At 41.7% G+C, this 15,182-nt stretch overlaps 1 protein-coding gene across 2 annotated transcripts; it reads right to left on the bottom strand.

The window, feature by feature from the left end:
• Positions 1 to 1,401: 1,401 nt before the first annotated feature.
• Positions 1,402 to 14,977, bottom strand: asb7 (ankyrin repeat and SOCS box containing 7). 2 transcript variants are annotated; one of them, XM_083662234.1, is made up of 5 exons: positions 14,815 to 14,977; positions 13,761 to 13,827; positions 11,208 to 11,419; positions 8,500 to 9,105; positions 1,402 to 4,630 (listed from the first exon to the last, which is right to left on the bottom strand). In XM_083662234.1, the coding sequence occupies exons 2-5, from the start codon at positions 13,796 to 13,798 to the stop codon at positions 4,491 to 4,493; spliced, it is 996 nt and encodes a 331-aa protein (XP_083518360.1). In that variant the 5' UTR covers positions 13,799 to 13,827; positions 14,815 to 14,977; the 3' UTR covers positions 1,402 to 4,490. The 2 variants fall into 2 exon arrangements, with proteins under 2 accessions (XP_083518360.1, XP_083518361.1); XM_083662235.1 differs by lacking the exon at positions 14,815 to 14,977 and having other exon boundaries at positions 11,208 to 11,463; positions 13,761 to 13,825.
• Positions 14,978 to 15,182: the final 205 nt, after the last annotated feature.

The following is a 15,182-nucleotide window of genomic DNA, read 5'->3' as shown; positions in this document are numbered from 1 at the left end:
CACACACACACGCACACGCACACGCACACGCACACGCACACGCACACACACACACACACACACACACACACACACACACACACGCACACACACACACACACGCACACGCACACGCACACACACACACCTTATGCTGGGTAACATAGAGCCTGGCTTTGTGTGGGCCTGACCTGAACAGGCTTGGCCGTGATGCCTATCAGACAGGAGACTTATAGTTTCCACACAGCCTGGAAGCAGACAGGAAGAGATGGTGTATCACAGCACAACACACACGCCAATGACTTTCCACATGCTATTGACTCCAGCGCTAACACATAATCGTTTTGTCCTGATCAACTGCAAACAACTGTCGGGACAGAGGGGGGCGTCTGGGGAGTGTCGGTAAAAGCACTCACCTAGCACCAAGCAGACCGGGGTTCCATTCCTGGCAGCGGTACTTTCGGGCATGGTCAGATCTTCTTACAGACACAATTGGCCATGTCTGCGGGTGGGTGGGAAGCCGGTGGGGTATGACCCCCTGGTCACTGCACTATAGTGCCACCTCTGGTCGGTCGGAGCGCCTGTTCAGGGGGGGGGGGGGGGGGGAGGGAAACTGGGGGAATAGTGTGATCCTCCCACGCGCTACGTCCTGCCGGTGAAACCCCTCGCTGTCAGGTGAAATGAAGCAGCACATGTATCGGAGGAAGCATTGTGCTAGTCTAGAACTCTCCCCACATCGGTAGAGGGAGTAGTAGAGCAACAACCGGGACAGCAGGGGGGAATTGGAACAGAAGATGGGGGGGAAATCCAGAAAAAACTTGATCTGGAAAAAGAAAGAAAAGTTTAATTCCAAACTGACATATAAAGACATTTTTATTTGATTTGACCCCCTGCACACGGAGGTCAAAGGTCAGTGTGAGCTACTGAACAGCACCTCCTCTGGGATTCCGTGTAATTTATTTCCAGGGTGTCATTCATAAAAATGTTTGGTTCATCTGTGTGCATGTGTGTGTGTGTGGGGGGGGGGGGGGGATGTGTTTCACAAAGTTGGACAAAATTCATAGTAACTACCAATTTGGACAAGGTGACTTATATAAAAGCCAAAATTTGACGTCCTATAAGAACATTTGAAACTTCTTAGTACCCATCTCGTTCCCTGTTTCTTAACTGATGTCATGTTATACTCGTCTGTCCCCTTTAACCTCCCCCCCCGCAATAAGTTTATCACAAAAAAAGGGAGAAAAACGAACATTAACTTTAGTTTATTCACACATTTTTATACATTTGAAAATCTGCATAATTATTATGTACATTCAGTAGTTAATGGTGTGGAAGACTTTGCAGCCATTTTGATAGCCACCATATAGCCACGTAAGACATGTAGGACCTGTTCCCTGACTGTGAAGACCCACGTCTGTTGAGGAACCAATAAGGTTGGAGAAGGCAGTCGATGTAGGGCACACCGTCAATCGCACAGCAAGACGCACTCACACGGTAGAATAGAAAAACGTTGCATTTAAAAAGTTTTTTTTTTAAATCGTATCATATCTGAAAGTAGAGCGATGCTAACTGAAATGCGGTGGAAAATATTCCAGACATAAAAACTGAGAATTGTGTCACCGTGTATTCTTACTTACTGAACAGTGCATTATCCAAATCCATTGGATGAGTGAGCCAACAAGGATGGGGCAGCGTGTATCATTTTAGTATCAATAAAGTGTCATATTAATAATTAATAATAATTAATAGCCAAATTATTAGTTTTGAAAGCTATCTGCAAAACTACTGCTGGATCAGAGCCTCAGGGCACATGCAAAAAAATAGAAATTACATTATATAATTAGAGGAAACAATGTTAGTTCAGCCATAAGCTAAAGAAAAGCATTCTCAGATAACAGCAGCTTCACCAATCTGGTGAAATGATAAAACTCTAAATAAACTCTGAAATGCAGATGATGTATTGCAGACAAGAATAAAGTGAAGATCACACTCCTCCACCAGGAAAGGATTATGTATAGCAGGGATTTGACCTGCTATTTTCAGGTGTTCGTAACGTGTTCAGAGTTCATCTAAAATGGTTACGTTCAGGTAAGTCAAATAACTTTGGTTTAAGGTTAGGAAACTAAAACAGTTTAGTTCAGGTTTGAGTAAGGTTTCGGTCATGGTTGGTTCAATAAAAACGTGTTGAAATTGCGTAGAAAAACAAGTCCTAGTAGAAAACGTTTCTGCACGAGTTGGGGGAAACGAACCCGGGTCATTTGAGTTAAAGGTTAACGTCTCCACGCTTTACGTCATACCACCAATGTCAGACTCCTGCCTGTTTCGAGCCATCTCTCAACGTACGATAACTCTTTCATAGGAGGGAAACGTATTTCTCTCACTTTGCGATTTAACACATGCTCATTCATTTCACAAAATTTGCAAATCCAAATCTGAGAAAAGTGATAATACCGGTAGACGTATTGGAATTGTGGATGCAACACTTTGAAAAGCAAATCTGTTCAAATGAGCAGCAAATGATTTCACTACAACTGACAATCTTCTGATTATTAGGTAGTGGTTTAAATTTAAGAAGGGCATTGACATCAATGTTTGCAACTTTAACAGACAATACTTTTTATTACCATTTCAAACACAAAGACAAAAAAAAAGATTACGTGGATATTTTCCATGGACCGGGGGGCGTTGTTTAGGCCCCCAAATCCTACATTTTCTTATTTTATCGCACTATCAAAATGAGAAATTCACAGTATAGTCTCTACAACAGAATTACCTGCAAGAGACGATGCAATTTTAAGAAAACACGCACCCTTCCTGCCATCAAATCTAAGCAAGAAAAACACTTTGCTTCCAAATTATTCTTGTAAAACTGAATAATTTAACTCAAACACAGAAAATAAGAAAGACATGGGGTCACCCCAAACGAAGCACAATACTTTCCAACAAATTTCAAATACATTAAGAATATCATTGCTTAAATAAATCTACAAAAATATCTGTTGTACATGTAACATTTACATTTTGCTTCTAGCGATTGTGTGTACTAGTGTCACCCGAAAACAGACTGTATCGCTCTTCGTGGATTCAACAACCCCTTTAAGTGTAAATGCTTTTCAGAAAATAACCGTGCACTCATTTGCAAAGAAAAAAATACTCCATACGCAATGAGATGGTACAACTGGCTTTATATTTAAGCACTGCAGCAGTATGCTTTAATTGTTCAAATGGCAGTATAAAATTATTTTCCCACTAGCTAACTAGAGTTACAAAATAAAACCGTTAATGTCATGTTCCTGCTTGAGTCGCTACAATGTTAGGAAGGCATCTGTGCAACTGATTCCTGGGCATCGCCATTGCCATAGTTTGAGACAATCCCCCTTCTTGTGTATCTTTTTAAACAGCCCTGTCCTCGTCCCGGATGCGTGTGTATTTTCTTGGCTACCTAGTTTTAGATGAAACCACGCCCCCAAACTCATTTCATTGGTTGCCGCAACTGCTTCTTCCTGAAAACATGCGGCAAGTAAACAAAAAAAAGTGGTTAAGATTAGGGTTAGGGGGCGGGGGGAAAGTTCAGCTCAGGTTGTGCTTTGGCTCGTGGCTTAATGGGTGAGGCGCTTGCCTTCCGATCTGATGACTGGGGTTTGATTCCTGGTCAAACCACACATTTATAACAAGAAATTTTCTTATTTCCAACATTAGGTAACAGAAGGCAAGTACAACGATTGGTTATTGGGTATGGTCGTGGTTAAATAAGAAAACCCTAACCCTAATCTTAACCATAACCACATAACCCTAACCTTAACCACATCTCTTTTACTTGCCACACGTTTTCAGGAAGGAGCAGTTGCGGCGACCAATGAAAATGAGTTTTGGGGGGCGTGGTTTCATCTAAAACTAGGTTGCCCAAAAAAAAAAGACACGCCTCCCGGACCACATCCAGCTAACTGGATGCTGAGCAGCTGGGATACAGGCTCTGTCAGCTTTCCACGAATCGGTGAAAAGAATAAATCCTCATGGCAACCTCAATGGTTTTAATTTGAACTCATCTGCTGCTCTGACAATACAGAGAGTGGAGGGGGAAAATAGAAATGAACAAAAATATACGGATTGGCAATTACGCACATGACAATGTGACCCATCAAGGACAATGCCATGTGACCATCTTTACAGTATAACTATGTCAATGGTAATACATCTTGAACTGCAGTTGAGAGGGGTCGTGTTTTCCCCACGACGACTGCATTACTCCATCACTCATCGGACAGGATTAAAATGCTTCCAGGGTGGATCAGTTTTTGCTCTTCCTCAATTGCTCCGAGTATAAAAAGGCTGGCATGGAGAGAACGAAGAGGAGAGAACTCCATTGTCGAACTGAATTATCAAAATCCTAAGCATGTACAAAAGCAACCTGTGTAGCGGACTGTCCTCCAGGCCATTTTGATTGCATAGTCTTGAATGAAAAAGCAGAGTGTGTCAAGTCAGCCTCTCCTGGTGGTTTGACGCTGCTATAATCACACGTTGTCAAACTTATGTTTGAGGTAGTCTTTCATAACCTTCGCAATGGGTAGATCCTCCAGGAATGTCAAGCTTTGAAGGCCAATGCAGTTTCTGATTTTTATCCGACACAAGTCTTGTAGAGTCCTAGGTTCTCCTGAAAGACAAAGAAAATGTATTCAATATTTCGGTAACACCTGACTGAGCGCTCTTTTTACTAGAATTATGATCAGTAGTAGGCACAGGACACAGCGAAAGCATCAAAGTCCCTTAAAGTCTAATATCTCATAATAATCTGATAATAATAACAATAATCTCAAGAAGTTTTTCATGTAAATAAATGTCTGTTAAGTCACTATCTATCACAGACTGAGTTAACACAATGGTGATTGAGCCTATGGCCTATTGATGGAAGCTGTTGCATTTTCTGTATTGCAGCATTTATGAACTGTGTGTCGCTCTGCACGTTACTGTATATGAAATTCTGTATATACCTATATATATTCATTACGTCTAACATGTTTCCTTCCCAGGCTGTATGGTTTTTCCAACACCCTTCTCAAAGAGATTTTTCAGCTGTCAAAGTCATTTTTAGTATCCACTCTGTTATCAGCTGTATGCAAACATTTGGGGGGAAAATCCCCTTTGGTTCCAGGAAGTATTTCATGCAGGTGTTATCAGTCTGACAGGGTAAAGTGACTCCTTTGCCGCGGACATTTCTCTTCCTCAGCCATGGGAAACACCCACCATGAGAGATAGCTGGAGAAACCACAACAAAGCTGCACAACTGTCTACTGTCACCAGAGACCTACTTCAGTTTTCCCCTCATAGTGCTTAAGGCTGAGTGAGGACACAATACATGAGTCAACAGTCAAATTTATATATATATATATATATATATATATATATATATATATATATATATATATATATATACACAGATCCTTTCCAAAAAATTTGAATACCATGGAAGTAATTTTTTCCCATAATTCCTTTCAAAAAGTGAAACTTGTTTATTATAGATTCATTACACACAAAGTGAAATATTTTCTTTTATTTCTATTTATTTTTCATAATTTTGGCCTACAGCTCCAGAAAACCCCCAAAACAGTATTTCAAGAAATTAGAATAGTGTGAAGAAAATCAGCAGTTACTTCTCAGTTATGACTGACTCCAGCCTCAGCCCACTCCCTCTGAATCTCTGCCAAATTTTTGAATCGTCTTTGCTTGACAATCCGCCGAAACCCACGGTCATCCATGGTATTTCCATGATATTCAAATTTTTGGGAAAGGATCTGTATATAACGGTTAGGTAACGATCGGTTGAGTCAGTAAAGTCGGGTTTCTTTCTATACTGCAAACTGACAATGTTCTGACTGGCCTGAACATCCAAGAGTGCAAACCCATGAAAAACACTAGATCCATTTTCAACAGGTCCCTCCTCCTTTAAAGTCCCAAACCTCACACACTACAAGATCAGCTGTATGACTGACTGACCAGACCACACAAACTACCACAGACTTGCTCTGATCGGGGGAAATAAGAAAAAATAAACAAAATACAGTGCACTCCTCTTATGGTGATCACCTTGGGATGGGTCAAATTGATCACTATAAGCAGATGATCATTATAATCGACATTTTTCTTTTTCTTTATTTCTCATGCAGATTACCATCTAATTGACATTAGTATATGTATTGCATGAATAAAATACATATAAAGTAAAGAAATGTAAAATGAGAGCATCACTCTTTGCCTGTGTTGCTGCGTTCAATTCCCACCAAAACTGAACTCCCTCAGCACCCCACTCCCTCTCCCCCCTCACCTTAACTAAATGTCTGTTGGTCTCGTATCTAGTATTTATGTATTTATTGTTGGGAAAGTGGTAATTGTGTAAATGTCTAAATGTATCCATGTCCTGTCATGTGCTGTTTCATGTTATTTCAGAGCTATAATATATCTGTACTGAAACTAAATACCACCAACCTTGTTGTGTGGCAATAAAAGTATCTTGTATCTTGTAAGTATTTACTCTGCGTACCGGGCCGGGGGTATCATGACTTCTTGTGAATTCTGCAGGATTCATTTACCAAACCAAAACCGGTAGCGAGCGAGGACTGCCTCACCTTAACGGAGAGAGTGAAAGTAGCAAGTCAACTTCTGCGACAGTGATATGTAAAACACCACCACCGAGTGACTCAAGGGGTCGCCAAAGTCACCCCGCCTGTTTCAAAAAAATCTACCGATCTTATTTCTTCGTTTGTTCACGTTCCAAAAATCTAGACTCGAGTGTCAGATGTTACATACACGGGTAACATCATGTGTAATGTGAATCCTGGCTGGACTGTCTGTGTGTCTGTGAGTATTTTGTTTGGCTCGGTCGGGGGACCTTTGTATTATGATGGTTGTACATGCGAGCTAACATGAGAAAAACCTAAGGGGAGGAACATTGATATGTCTGTGAAGGCGCGGGGTGCCAGTCATCCTTGTGTGGGACCGGGCTCTCATGATGAGTTAATCCACTGAGGTAGTGCTGTAATCAATAAGGCGCGCAGACATGCGATCCGGCTGATGGTGCGGAGTCTCTGAATGGGCTTGTCTGAACCCGTCCGGAGCGCTTTGATATCTTTGATATCAAAGTTCAGGGGGCAGTGATGGAGGAATGCGGCCATTGTTCTTCCTAAATCATTACTGCTTCAGGTACTGTCCCCCCCCCCCCCCCCCCCCATAGTGATTGTTCTGTGACGGGACACTGGTCATTATAACCTCGTGTTGGCAATGTTCCCTCTTTCTCTGTACATGTCTGCTGCTCTCAACTTACAATCAAAAGGTCTATCACTTTTTGTACCCGACTTGGAATCCCTGCGTACTACACCCCCACCCATTTCAACAACAGATTTCTTTCCATGGTTAAGGGCATTCACTTTTCCCAGAACATTAACTATAGACATGCAACATTCAGCTGGTATCCCTGTGTATACGTACACACACACACACACGCACGCACGCACGCAGTCTTCATTTTTGGTGGTGTGTTTTTCTTACTCCTATGGATAACAGGCCAAATATAGACAAGGTGACATCAAGTCGAGATATTTCCAGTGCTTCGAGTTCATAATCAACGGAAGATTTAAAAAAAATCAAACGATGAAAAATGCAATGATCCAAAGTGCCAGCTGTGCTAAGCTAATGGTTTAAAACGCATAACTTCATCCTCATGGGCACAATTTCTCCCGGCATCTTTTAAAAGGTTGTTGTTTCCAAAGCGATTGTTAAGATCAAAGTCTGTTAGGAAGTTAAGATTCTGCAAAAAAAAAGTCAAAATAAAACAAAATTGTGGAAAAAGTGGTCACAGTAACAGCCGTTCTTCTCTACTTTGTGTTGTATGAGTGAGTTTGGGAAGGCTCTCCAGTCACAATCAGCATTCCTTGAGGCACTGAAACAGCCGAGACAGTCTGGATGGATCACATGACAATGAAAGGCCTGAGAAATATGACAATCGAACGTCAGCGTTTTGGAAAAAGACCCGTTTTCCCCCGACGACCACACAACAACACAAAGCTTTCAAACTCATCCACATGGCAGAGCGGGTTTGGAAAGCTCTATATTTTGGCTGTCCAAGATGCTGTCTTAATACGGACGGAAGGCCAAAATGGAGAAATAAAGACGTGTTAACGATAAATCATTCTAAGGAAAAGTAAATAGAATGGCTCTCACACTACAACTATAAAACATCCAAAACAATATTCTTGGCTCCATCGCAGATTTTTTTGTTTTGTTATCTTTATAGTTATCGTTCTAACTTCTAAGTGTGAATGGGCCTTAAGAGTATCAGAGAGTGAATTCTTCCTTAAGTTTGAAACTAATGGCAAAATCTTTTAATTTTTTTTTTTTATGACCATGTACTGTATGTAATGGGCACATACATTTAATGGAATTCAGAGTATTCCGTGACAGCACCACGTGGCCATCTTGGTAGGAAAATAAACTGGTGATTGTAACAAACAAACGGGCGATCGGACTTACTTGTGACTTCCTGTAGGAAGTCCAGACAGGGCCGGCTGATCCCAGACATGCTAACGGATACGGCCAGCGGCGTCTGGCCCTCGTAGTTCCGGGTGTTTGTGTCGGCGCCGTACGCGTGGAGCATCCGGGCGCACAGCACGTCGTCCCGGAGGGCCGACAGGTGCAGCGGGGTCTGGCCGTCCTCCAGCCGGCCCAGGTTCGTGTCGGCGCCCCTCTGCAGGAACATGCGACAGTACGAGTGGTTGCCTTTGATGACGGCGTAGCGCAGCAGGAAGCCGTTTTGAATGTCGATATTGGCGCCGTGGTCCAGGAGGATCCGCACGCAGCTGGAGCGCTCGCGGATGATGGCCAGCTGCAGCGGGGTGGTGCCCTTGTCGCTCAGCGGGTCCACTTCGGCGCGGAACTCGAGGAGGAGGCGCACGAACGAGTCCCGGCCGTAGTGGGCGGCCACGTGCAGCGGCGTCCAGCCGTCGTTGCTTTTGGCGTTGATGATGTCACTGCGAAACTCCGACTCCAGCATGAGCCGGGCGATGCGCGCCCTGCCGTGCATGGCGGCATAGTGGAGGGCTGTGAAGCCGCCTATAAAGTCCTTCACTGTGGGGTCAGCTGTGGAGGGAGGAACAGAGATCTGAGATCAGCAAGAAGATATCTTCTGGTAGGGCATTCTGTGTAATAACATCACGCTCTTAGTGGCAGGAATGTGCAATATTTTTGCAGGCCATTAGTGCAATATTAGGTAATAATCTTGGTATATATGCTTTTGGTATATATGGATATCTGTTATTGAATGTTAATTGTAGTTTGTACAGTAGAATGACAAATTGCGTGTGTGTATATGTGTGCTACGACGCCACCTACAGTATGTTCTCTCGAATGCACCAAGACAAATTTCTCTTAAGGGAGACAATAAAGGCTAATCTAATCTAAGGAGGATTGGAAGAGGGGAAAGGTGACAATTAATTAGCCTTATGTGATCATGTCTAAAGCTGCTTATGCTTATGGCATAACTGGCCATTTTCAACCTGTACCTCATGTTCCCCATGTTCTCTGTTCATCAATCGCTTCACTATAGATTCATTTTGCATCTTGCTTGCCTGGGTGCGAGTTTCCAAGACTGATCCTAACAGATCAGTGTGGTGGAAAATAAGGGTAAAATGGGGCCCTAACAAAGGCCTGAGTTATGCTTTAAGACTGTGGGCTTAACCAGGGGCTTATGAATGAGACAGTACAGGCCAACTTTACTTCAAATCTGCCACAAATAAGCCCTTCAATAAATAATTTGATAAACAGGTTGATTTGACATACAGTGTCACGTAGATGTAAAATACACTATTGTAATACACTAGGATTTTTAAAAGTAAAAGGGCATTAGGCTTTAGACATTTTAATTACACATAACATGCCTATTCCCCTTGCCAGATAAAGACCCCATATATATGGCATGTGGTATACTCTCTTAAAACCAAATATCTTACAACTATAATTCACTACCAGTAGTAAGATGCACAATAGTCTGTATGTGCCTTGCATGGAGAACAGACAAGAAGGTCTGACTCTTCCGGTAAAATAACGCCATCTAGTGTCAAGCCTGGATTCATTCAGGTCATGACACATTCAGGGTTCCCATGCATACAATTTCAAAAACTTTTCCATGACTTTAATCGAATTATGACTGAATCAATACCAGAAATTATTACTAGACTGGACAAATAGGCCACATCTCTTTATATTGGATTTGATAGTGCTTTAGACTAGAGTCACTGCATGACTTTACATGGAAGCTACTGAAGTAAACACACATTTTCCCTAAAAATATTAACAAAATAATACAAGATGCACTAAAATCCAATACCACAAGTTATGTTACATCATCAGCTACAGAAAATAAATTTGCCGTTACGGTACATCACATGGAAGGTTATCCGTGGAAGATTACTGTTTAAGTTTAAGTTGACTTGGATCACCATTAGCTACCAGTATTGCAGCAGCTATTTTTCCTGGGGTCCACAAGCCTAGCTGTTATTGGGATTAGGGATGTCACGATACTAGAATTTCTACTTTGATACCGATACCCAGGAAAATATCGATACTCGATACCATTTTCGATACCACGGGAAGGGGGGATGATGATACATCAAGAGGCATAAAAATAAAATTAGACAGATGGACGGACAGACGCACACCTCTCCATAGTCTAGTCCTGATAAAACTTTGAACTTGGACAGCATATTACTGCCACTCTAGCCACCAGAACACGTTTAGCTTGTTGAAGCAACAGATACCCAATGATAGGGAGGGAAAATCAATGATTTTTCATTAAAAGAAAGCACTGATAGTATCAAAACTGTTGCAAATGAGTATTGTATCCATTATTTTTTTGTAGTATTGATACTTTCGATACTATCGATACCTGTTGCAAATGAGTATTGTATCCGATTAAAATTTTCAGTATCGATACTTTTCGATACTATCGATACTTTTGACAAGCCTAATTGGGATGTTAGGAGTATTAACCCTAACATACATGTGTCATTTCATGACACACACAACAAAATTCAACAAGGTTTTGAAATCCCATGACTTTTGCAGTACTTCCATGACCGTGGGAACCCTGCAAATTGCGGAAACAGCAAAACTGTAGCCGACTTCAAACGGCAGCAAACGATGTCAAAATAAAATGAAAATCCTTCAAAGACAAAGCCTCTGACCTCCGTGCTCCAGAAAGACGCGGACGCATCTCTCTTTTCCTTTGGCGGCGGAGAAGTGGAGCAGCGTCCAGCCGTTGGCGTCGCGGATCTTCGGCGAGTACCCTTGCTCCAGCATCCTCCTGACCGTGTAGACATCGCCCGCTGCGACCGCCGCCTGGATCTGCAGCTCCTCGTGAAGCTCGGGGTTCCTTCTGCAGTGGTGGTTCAGCATCCTGTCACATTTCGCAATGGGAATGTTCATCTGTACCTCAAACCTCTGTTGGGAAAGAGTGACGAATACATGTGTTTGGGGGTTGAGGTGGGGTGTACTGTCTACTGTGTGTGCACTGTCCAAAATTCACTTTAGGACTCTTCTGCAAAAGGGCGGTAAAGAAAAAAGAAAAAAGAAAATAAGGAAAATATTTTTACTGGCCAATTAGAAACTTGTATTTATTGCCATTTCATGTATAGAATCAGGTGTGACATGATTCAAACTTGACAATCTGCAGTTTAACGTCTGTGTGTCATTTCACATTTGCATTTTAAATATTCAGCTGTTGTACAGCAAGTGAGGGAGGGGACGGGGTTCAGTGTCTTGCTCAAGGACACTTTGAAAGGACATGGATGTTGCTGGGATTGAACCTAGTGATGTTCCTTCCTATAGGCTAATCCCTGTTGAATAAACACATTTTAAGTTTAGACTACGGTAGTTGATTGAAAAAATATCGCATGATTTAAGAGCCATTTGAAACGGTTAATTATGCTTTTCAATAATCAAATCATGTGTGGCAAAACATAACGCACCCCGGCACTGTGTCTACTATTCAGGATCAAAGTCCATTAACTCTCTGAAGCCTTCACCTTCAACAAAGTTGAGTGGAAGCATATTTTGCGCAGTCGTTCATTCCTTGCCGTGATGAGCGGTTATATCTTTTAAGATCGAGCGGGATCACAGCGTCTGCACATTGGGTCAGTAAAAAAAAAAGTCATATTGGTTTGCAGAGTGTGGCTAACTAGCAGGTTAACGTAAACATGTCTGTGCTGGATGTGGTTAGGGTATTACTCTGGTCAAGTGATATGCCAGTTCCATCTGACTAGGGCTGCACAATTAATCGTATTTTCATCGTCATCGCAATATGAACATGCGCAATAAACACATCGCAAAGACTGCCTGAAACGCAATGAATAACAAAAGTGGTTTTATTTACATGCATCATGCATTCCCACTCAGCATCTGATCATTTTGTCTTGTGTTGTAAATCCAGCGTACACCTTTCCCTTGCAACAGTGCGCTCCGCCCCTCTGGCAAAGCCCAAACACGCTGTGTGTAGTTTCAGCTAGAGTCAGTGTGTATTTCATTTCTTTATTCAGTGGGCATAGGCTATGTTTGGGGTCTATGTTAGCATTATTAAAGCAGAAAGACATAGGAACTGTATAGCTAATATGCATACATTAATATTTGTTTATTTAAGTCGTATCGTCATCACTATATTGAACAATGTTAACGCACATCGCAGATTTTCCTCATATCGTGCAGGCCTACATCTGACACAGCCTACATACAACCTTATGTTAATTTTCGAGATCAAAATACTACCAAAGCGCGCTGGTTTTAGCAGATCTCATCTCTGTGACTCTGTCCGCTCCCATTTTCCACCACGCTGGCTTGTTTACATCCGGGCAGGAGTGCTACGGTGGGTGGCTGCGTAACATCTTAGACACAAGTTAACTGGCCGTGTAACGATACATTATTAATTGAATAATTAGTTTAACACCTACTATTTCCAGTGCCGACTAGTGAGATAGAGGACGTTTCACTTTCAACGCTTAACCGACTAGTCATGCATATCCTTCCTAATGAGACCTTCTGATTACACCGTGTATTACATTTCTAAATCTAATATATTCCTTGCTGTGTGTGAAATTGGATCTTTGGATCAAACGATCTAGTGCGGCTGGTGCTATCACACCTTCGGTTTTCCTTGGTGTAAACCATACCATAATACAATCTTCTTGTATTTTTTTATTTAGTTTGTTTGGGTTCACACAGTCACACTGCTCAATTACCCATAAATGAGGGCTTTAATCAAAAGTCACGTTGAATCACAAGTAGCTTGTGTATTGATTGAATAGAGTTTTGGTGACCTGTTATATCGCCAACTAAGTCAGAAATGTTGGTAGCAGCAGGGGAGTGAAAACAAATCTGATTCCTCACTCCTAACAAAGCACTGGAAAGTGGTGTGGTTATTTTGATGCCAGCTGAGTTGGAAAAGGCCATTGTTCTCACCTGGCCAAATGAACCGAACTAAAAGAAGAACACTCTAAAATTCGAATGTGCTTGCTGTCAAAGTGCCCTTAGTAGGTGCTACTAGTGGAAAGGGCTGGTCTATTCACCAAGTAAAATAGGCAATGGCGTTAATTCATTAATGATAATAACGAATACATAAACTTTAAGATGGTATTGAACTGGTTACCAGCAATGGTTGCTGTGTCACCACCCCAGCCACAGTGTTTGAATGTAGGGCACACACTTGTTTAAAGTAAAGCAAAGGTATGACAATAAGAGAAATTCACCTTTCAACAAGGCGGAGTGCCAGGCCTCTCTTGGTCATATCTCAGCTGCACACTGGTAGTTATACAGCTGCAAAGGGAAGGGGTTGAGAGAGAATTAGGTAGACAGTAGACACTCTGACTGAGCCTTCAATAACATTTCCTGCGTGGAGAGTGAAAAAAGGTGACAGATACCAGAGCAGAATACAAAACCACTCAGAAATCATTCACCCAAGTGCCCTATTTTTGGGATCAAAAAGGTGACTGTCACCTAAAGGCTAAACGTGACTAGTTTGCATCCCTGAATAGCTGGTAGTTGGCTACGGTACAAGCGGAGCAAGTCAGACAAGCTTTCCCTTCTCTGTCTGCCTGGATAACAACAACACAGTAATGAACGAGAGGAATGTCGTGAATTTATGTCATCATAACTGTCTGATATTTTACACTAGCTGAGGTTCAAGATGAGCTAACTGCTAACTGTAGGTGTTACCCATGGTACCTAACCTAAGACGTTACCGCAGCTGGGTATAGCAAACCCCACAGCATAACATTTGATCGTTATAGTTTCTATTTAGCAGGTGATCACTGACACAAACTAACGTTGGTTATTTTCGCGTTAGTTAACGTTATGTTATCCAGCTGAGAAGAAACAATGAACAATGGATTGGCTTTATTTGCTAACGTTAGCCAACAACGTGAACCACGCAAAAGTAACGTAAACCGCAACGTTGGCTAACGAGAGCTAAGAAAGTCGGACAGGCAGATTGAGATGATGCACGTAACGCTGCATACATTGCAGCAAAATGTACCGTAAACAAGTATCTTACGTTAGAACAACTTTAACATAACAAAGACTGAAATCTGTCCAGGGTTTAGCAGCTAAGGTTAGCCAGCTAAGTTCAGTTAGCGTCAACTAGCTAACGATAGTTTTCTTTTCCTTGCCGAGTTGAATATAACGTTACAAGAACCACAGCACAATGAACGTATCGACAATAAATTAGCTAATTCAACAGAATTGTATATTGTTGACAGACAGACTTACATTGTTTGCTAATGTTATTGTAAAACAAAGACTTACTTGACAGACGCCAAGCAGACGTTGAGCCAATCAGCTTCCAGAAGGGGAGAAACTAGTTGTCAAAGCGGCATCCTGCTGCTGTTTGTTTTTGAACTCAAATGTATGAAACAAGGAAAAGAATCAAATAACAACTGGTTTAATGTTGAACAACAAAGTCAGCAGCTTCTCTCTGAACACATTTGATCTCCCCCGTCAAATGAGCTGGAATAAATACTGAGACTTCCGGTGGCGACCTTCAATAATGTGTATTTCAAAATAAAACTTGTTGGGTTTTTTTATTTGACGAAATATTTAGTAGTAAATTAAAACGACTATTTATTTATTTATTTATTTATTTATTTATTTATTTATTTATTTATTTATTTATT

The sequence above is a fragment of the Poromitra crassiceps genome (genome assembly GCF_964638095.1).
Source record: "Poromitra crassiceps genome assembly, chromosome: 28".
NCBI classification, from domain to species: Eukaryota; Metazoa; Chordata; class Actinopteri; order Beryciformes; family Melamphaidae; genus Poromitra; species Poromitra crassiceps.
This window is presented reverse-complemented; position numbering and strand designations above follow the sequence as displayed.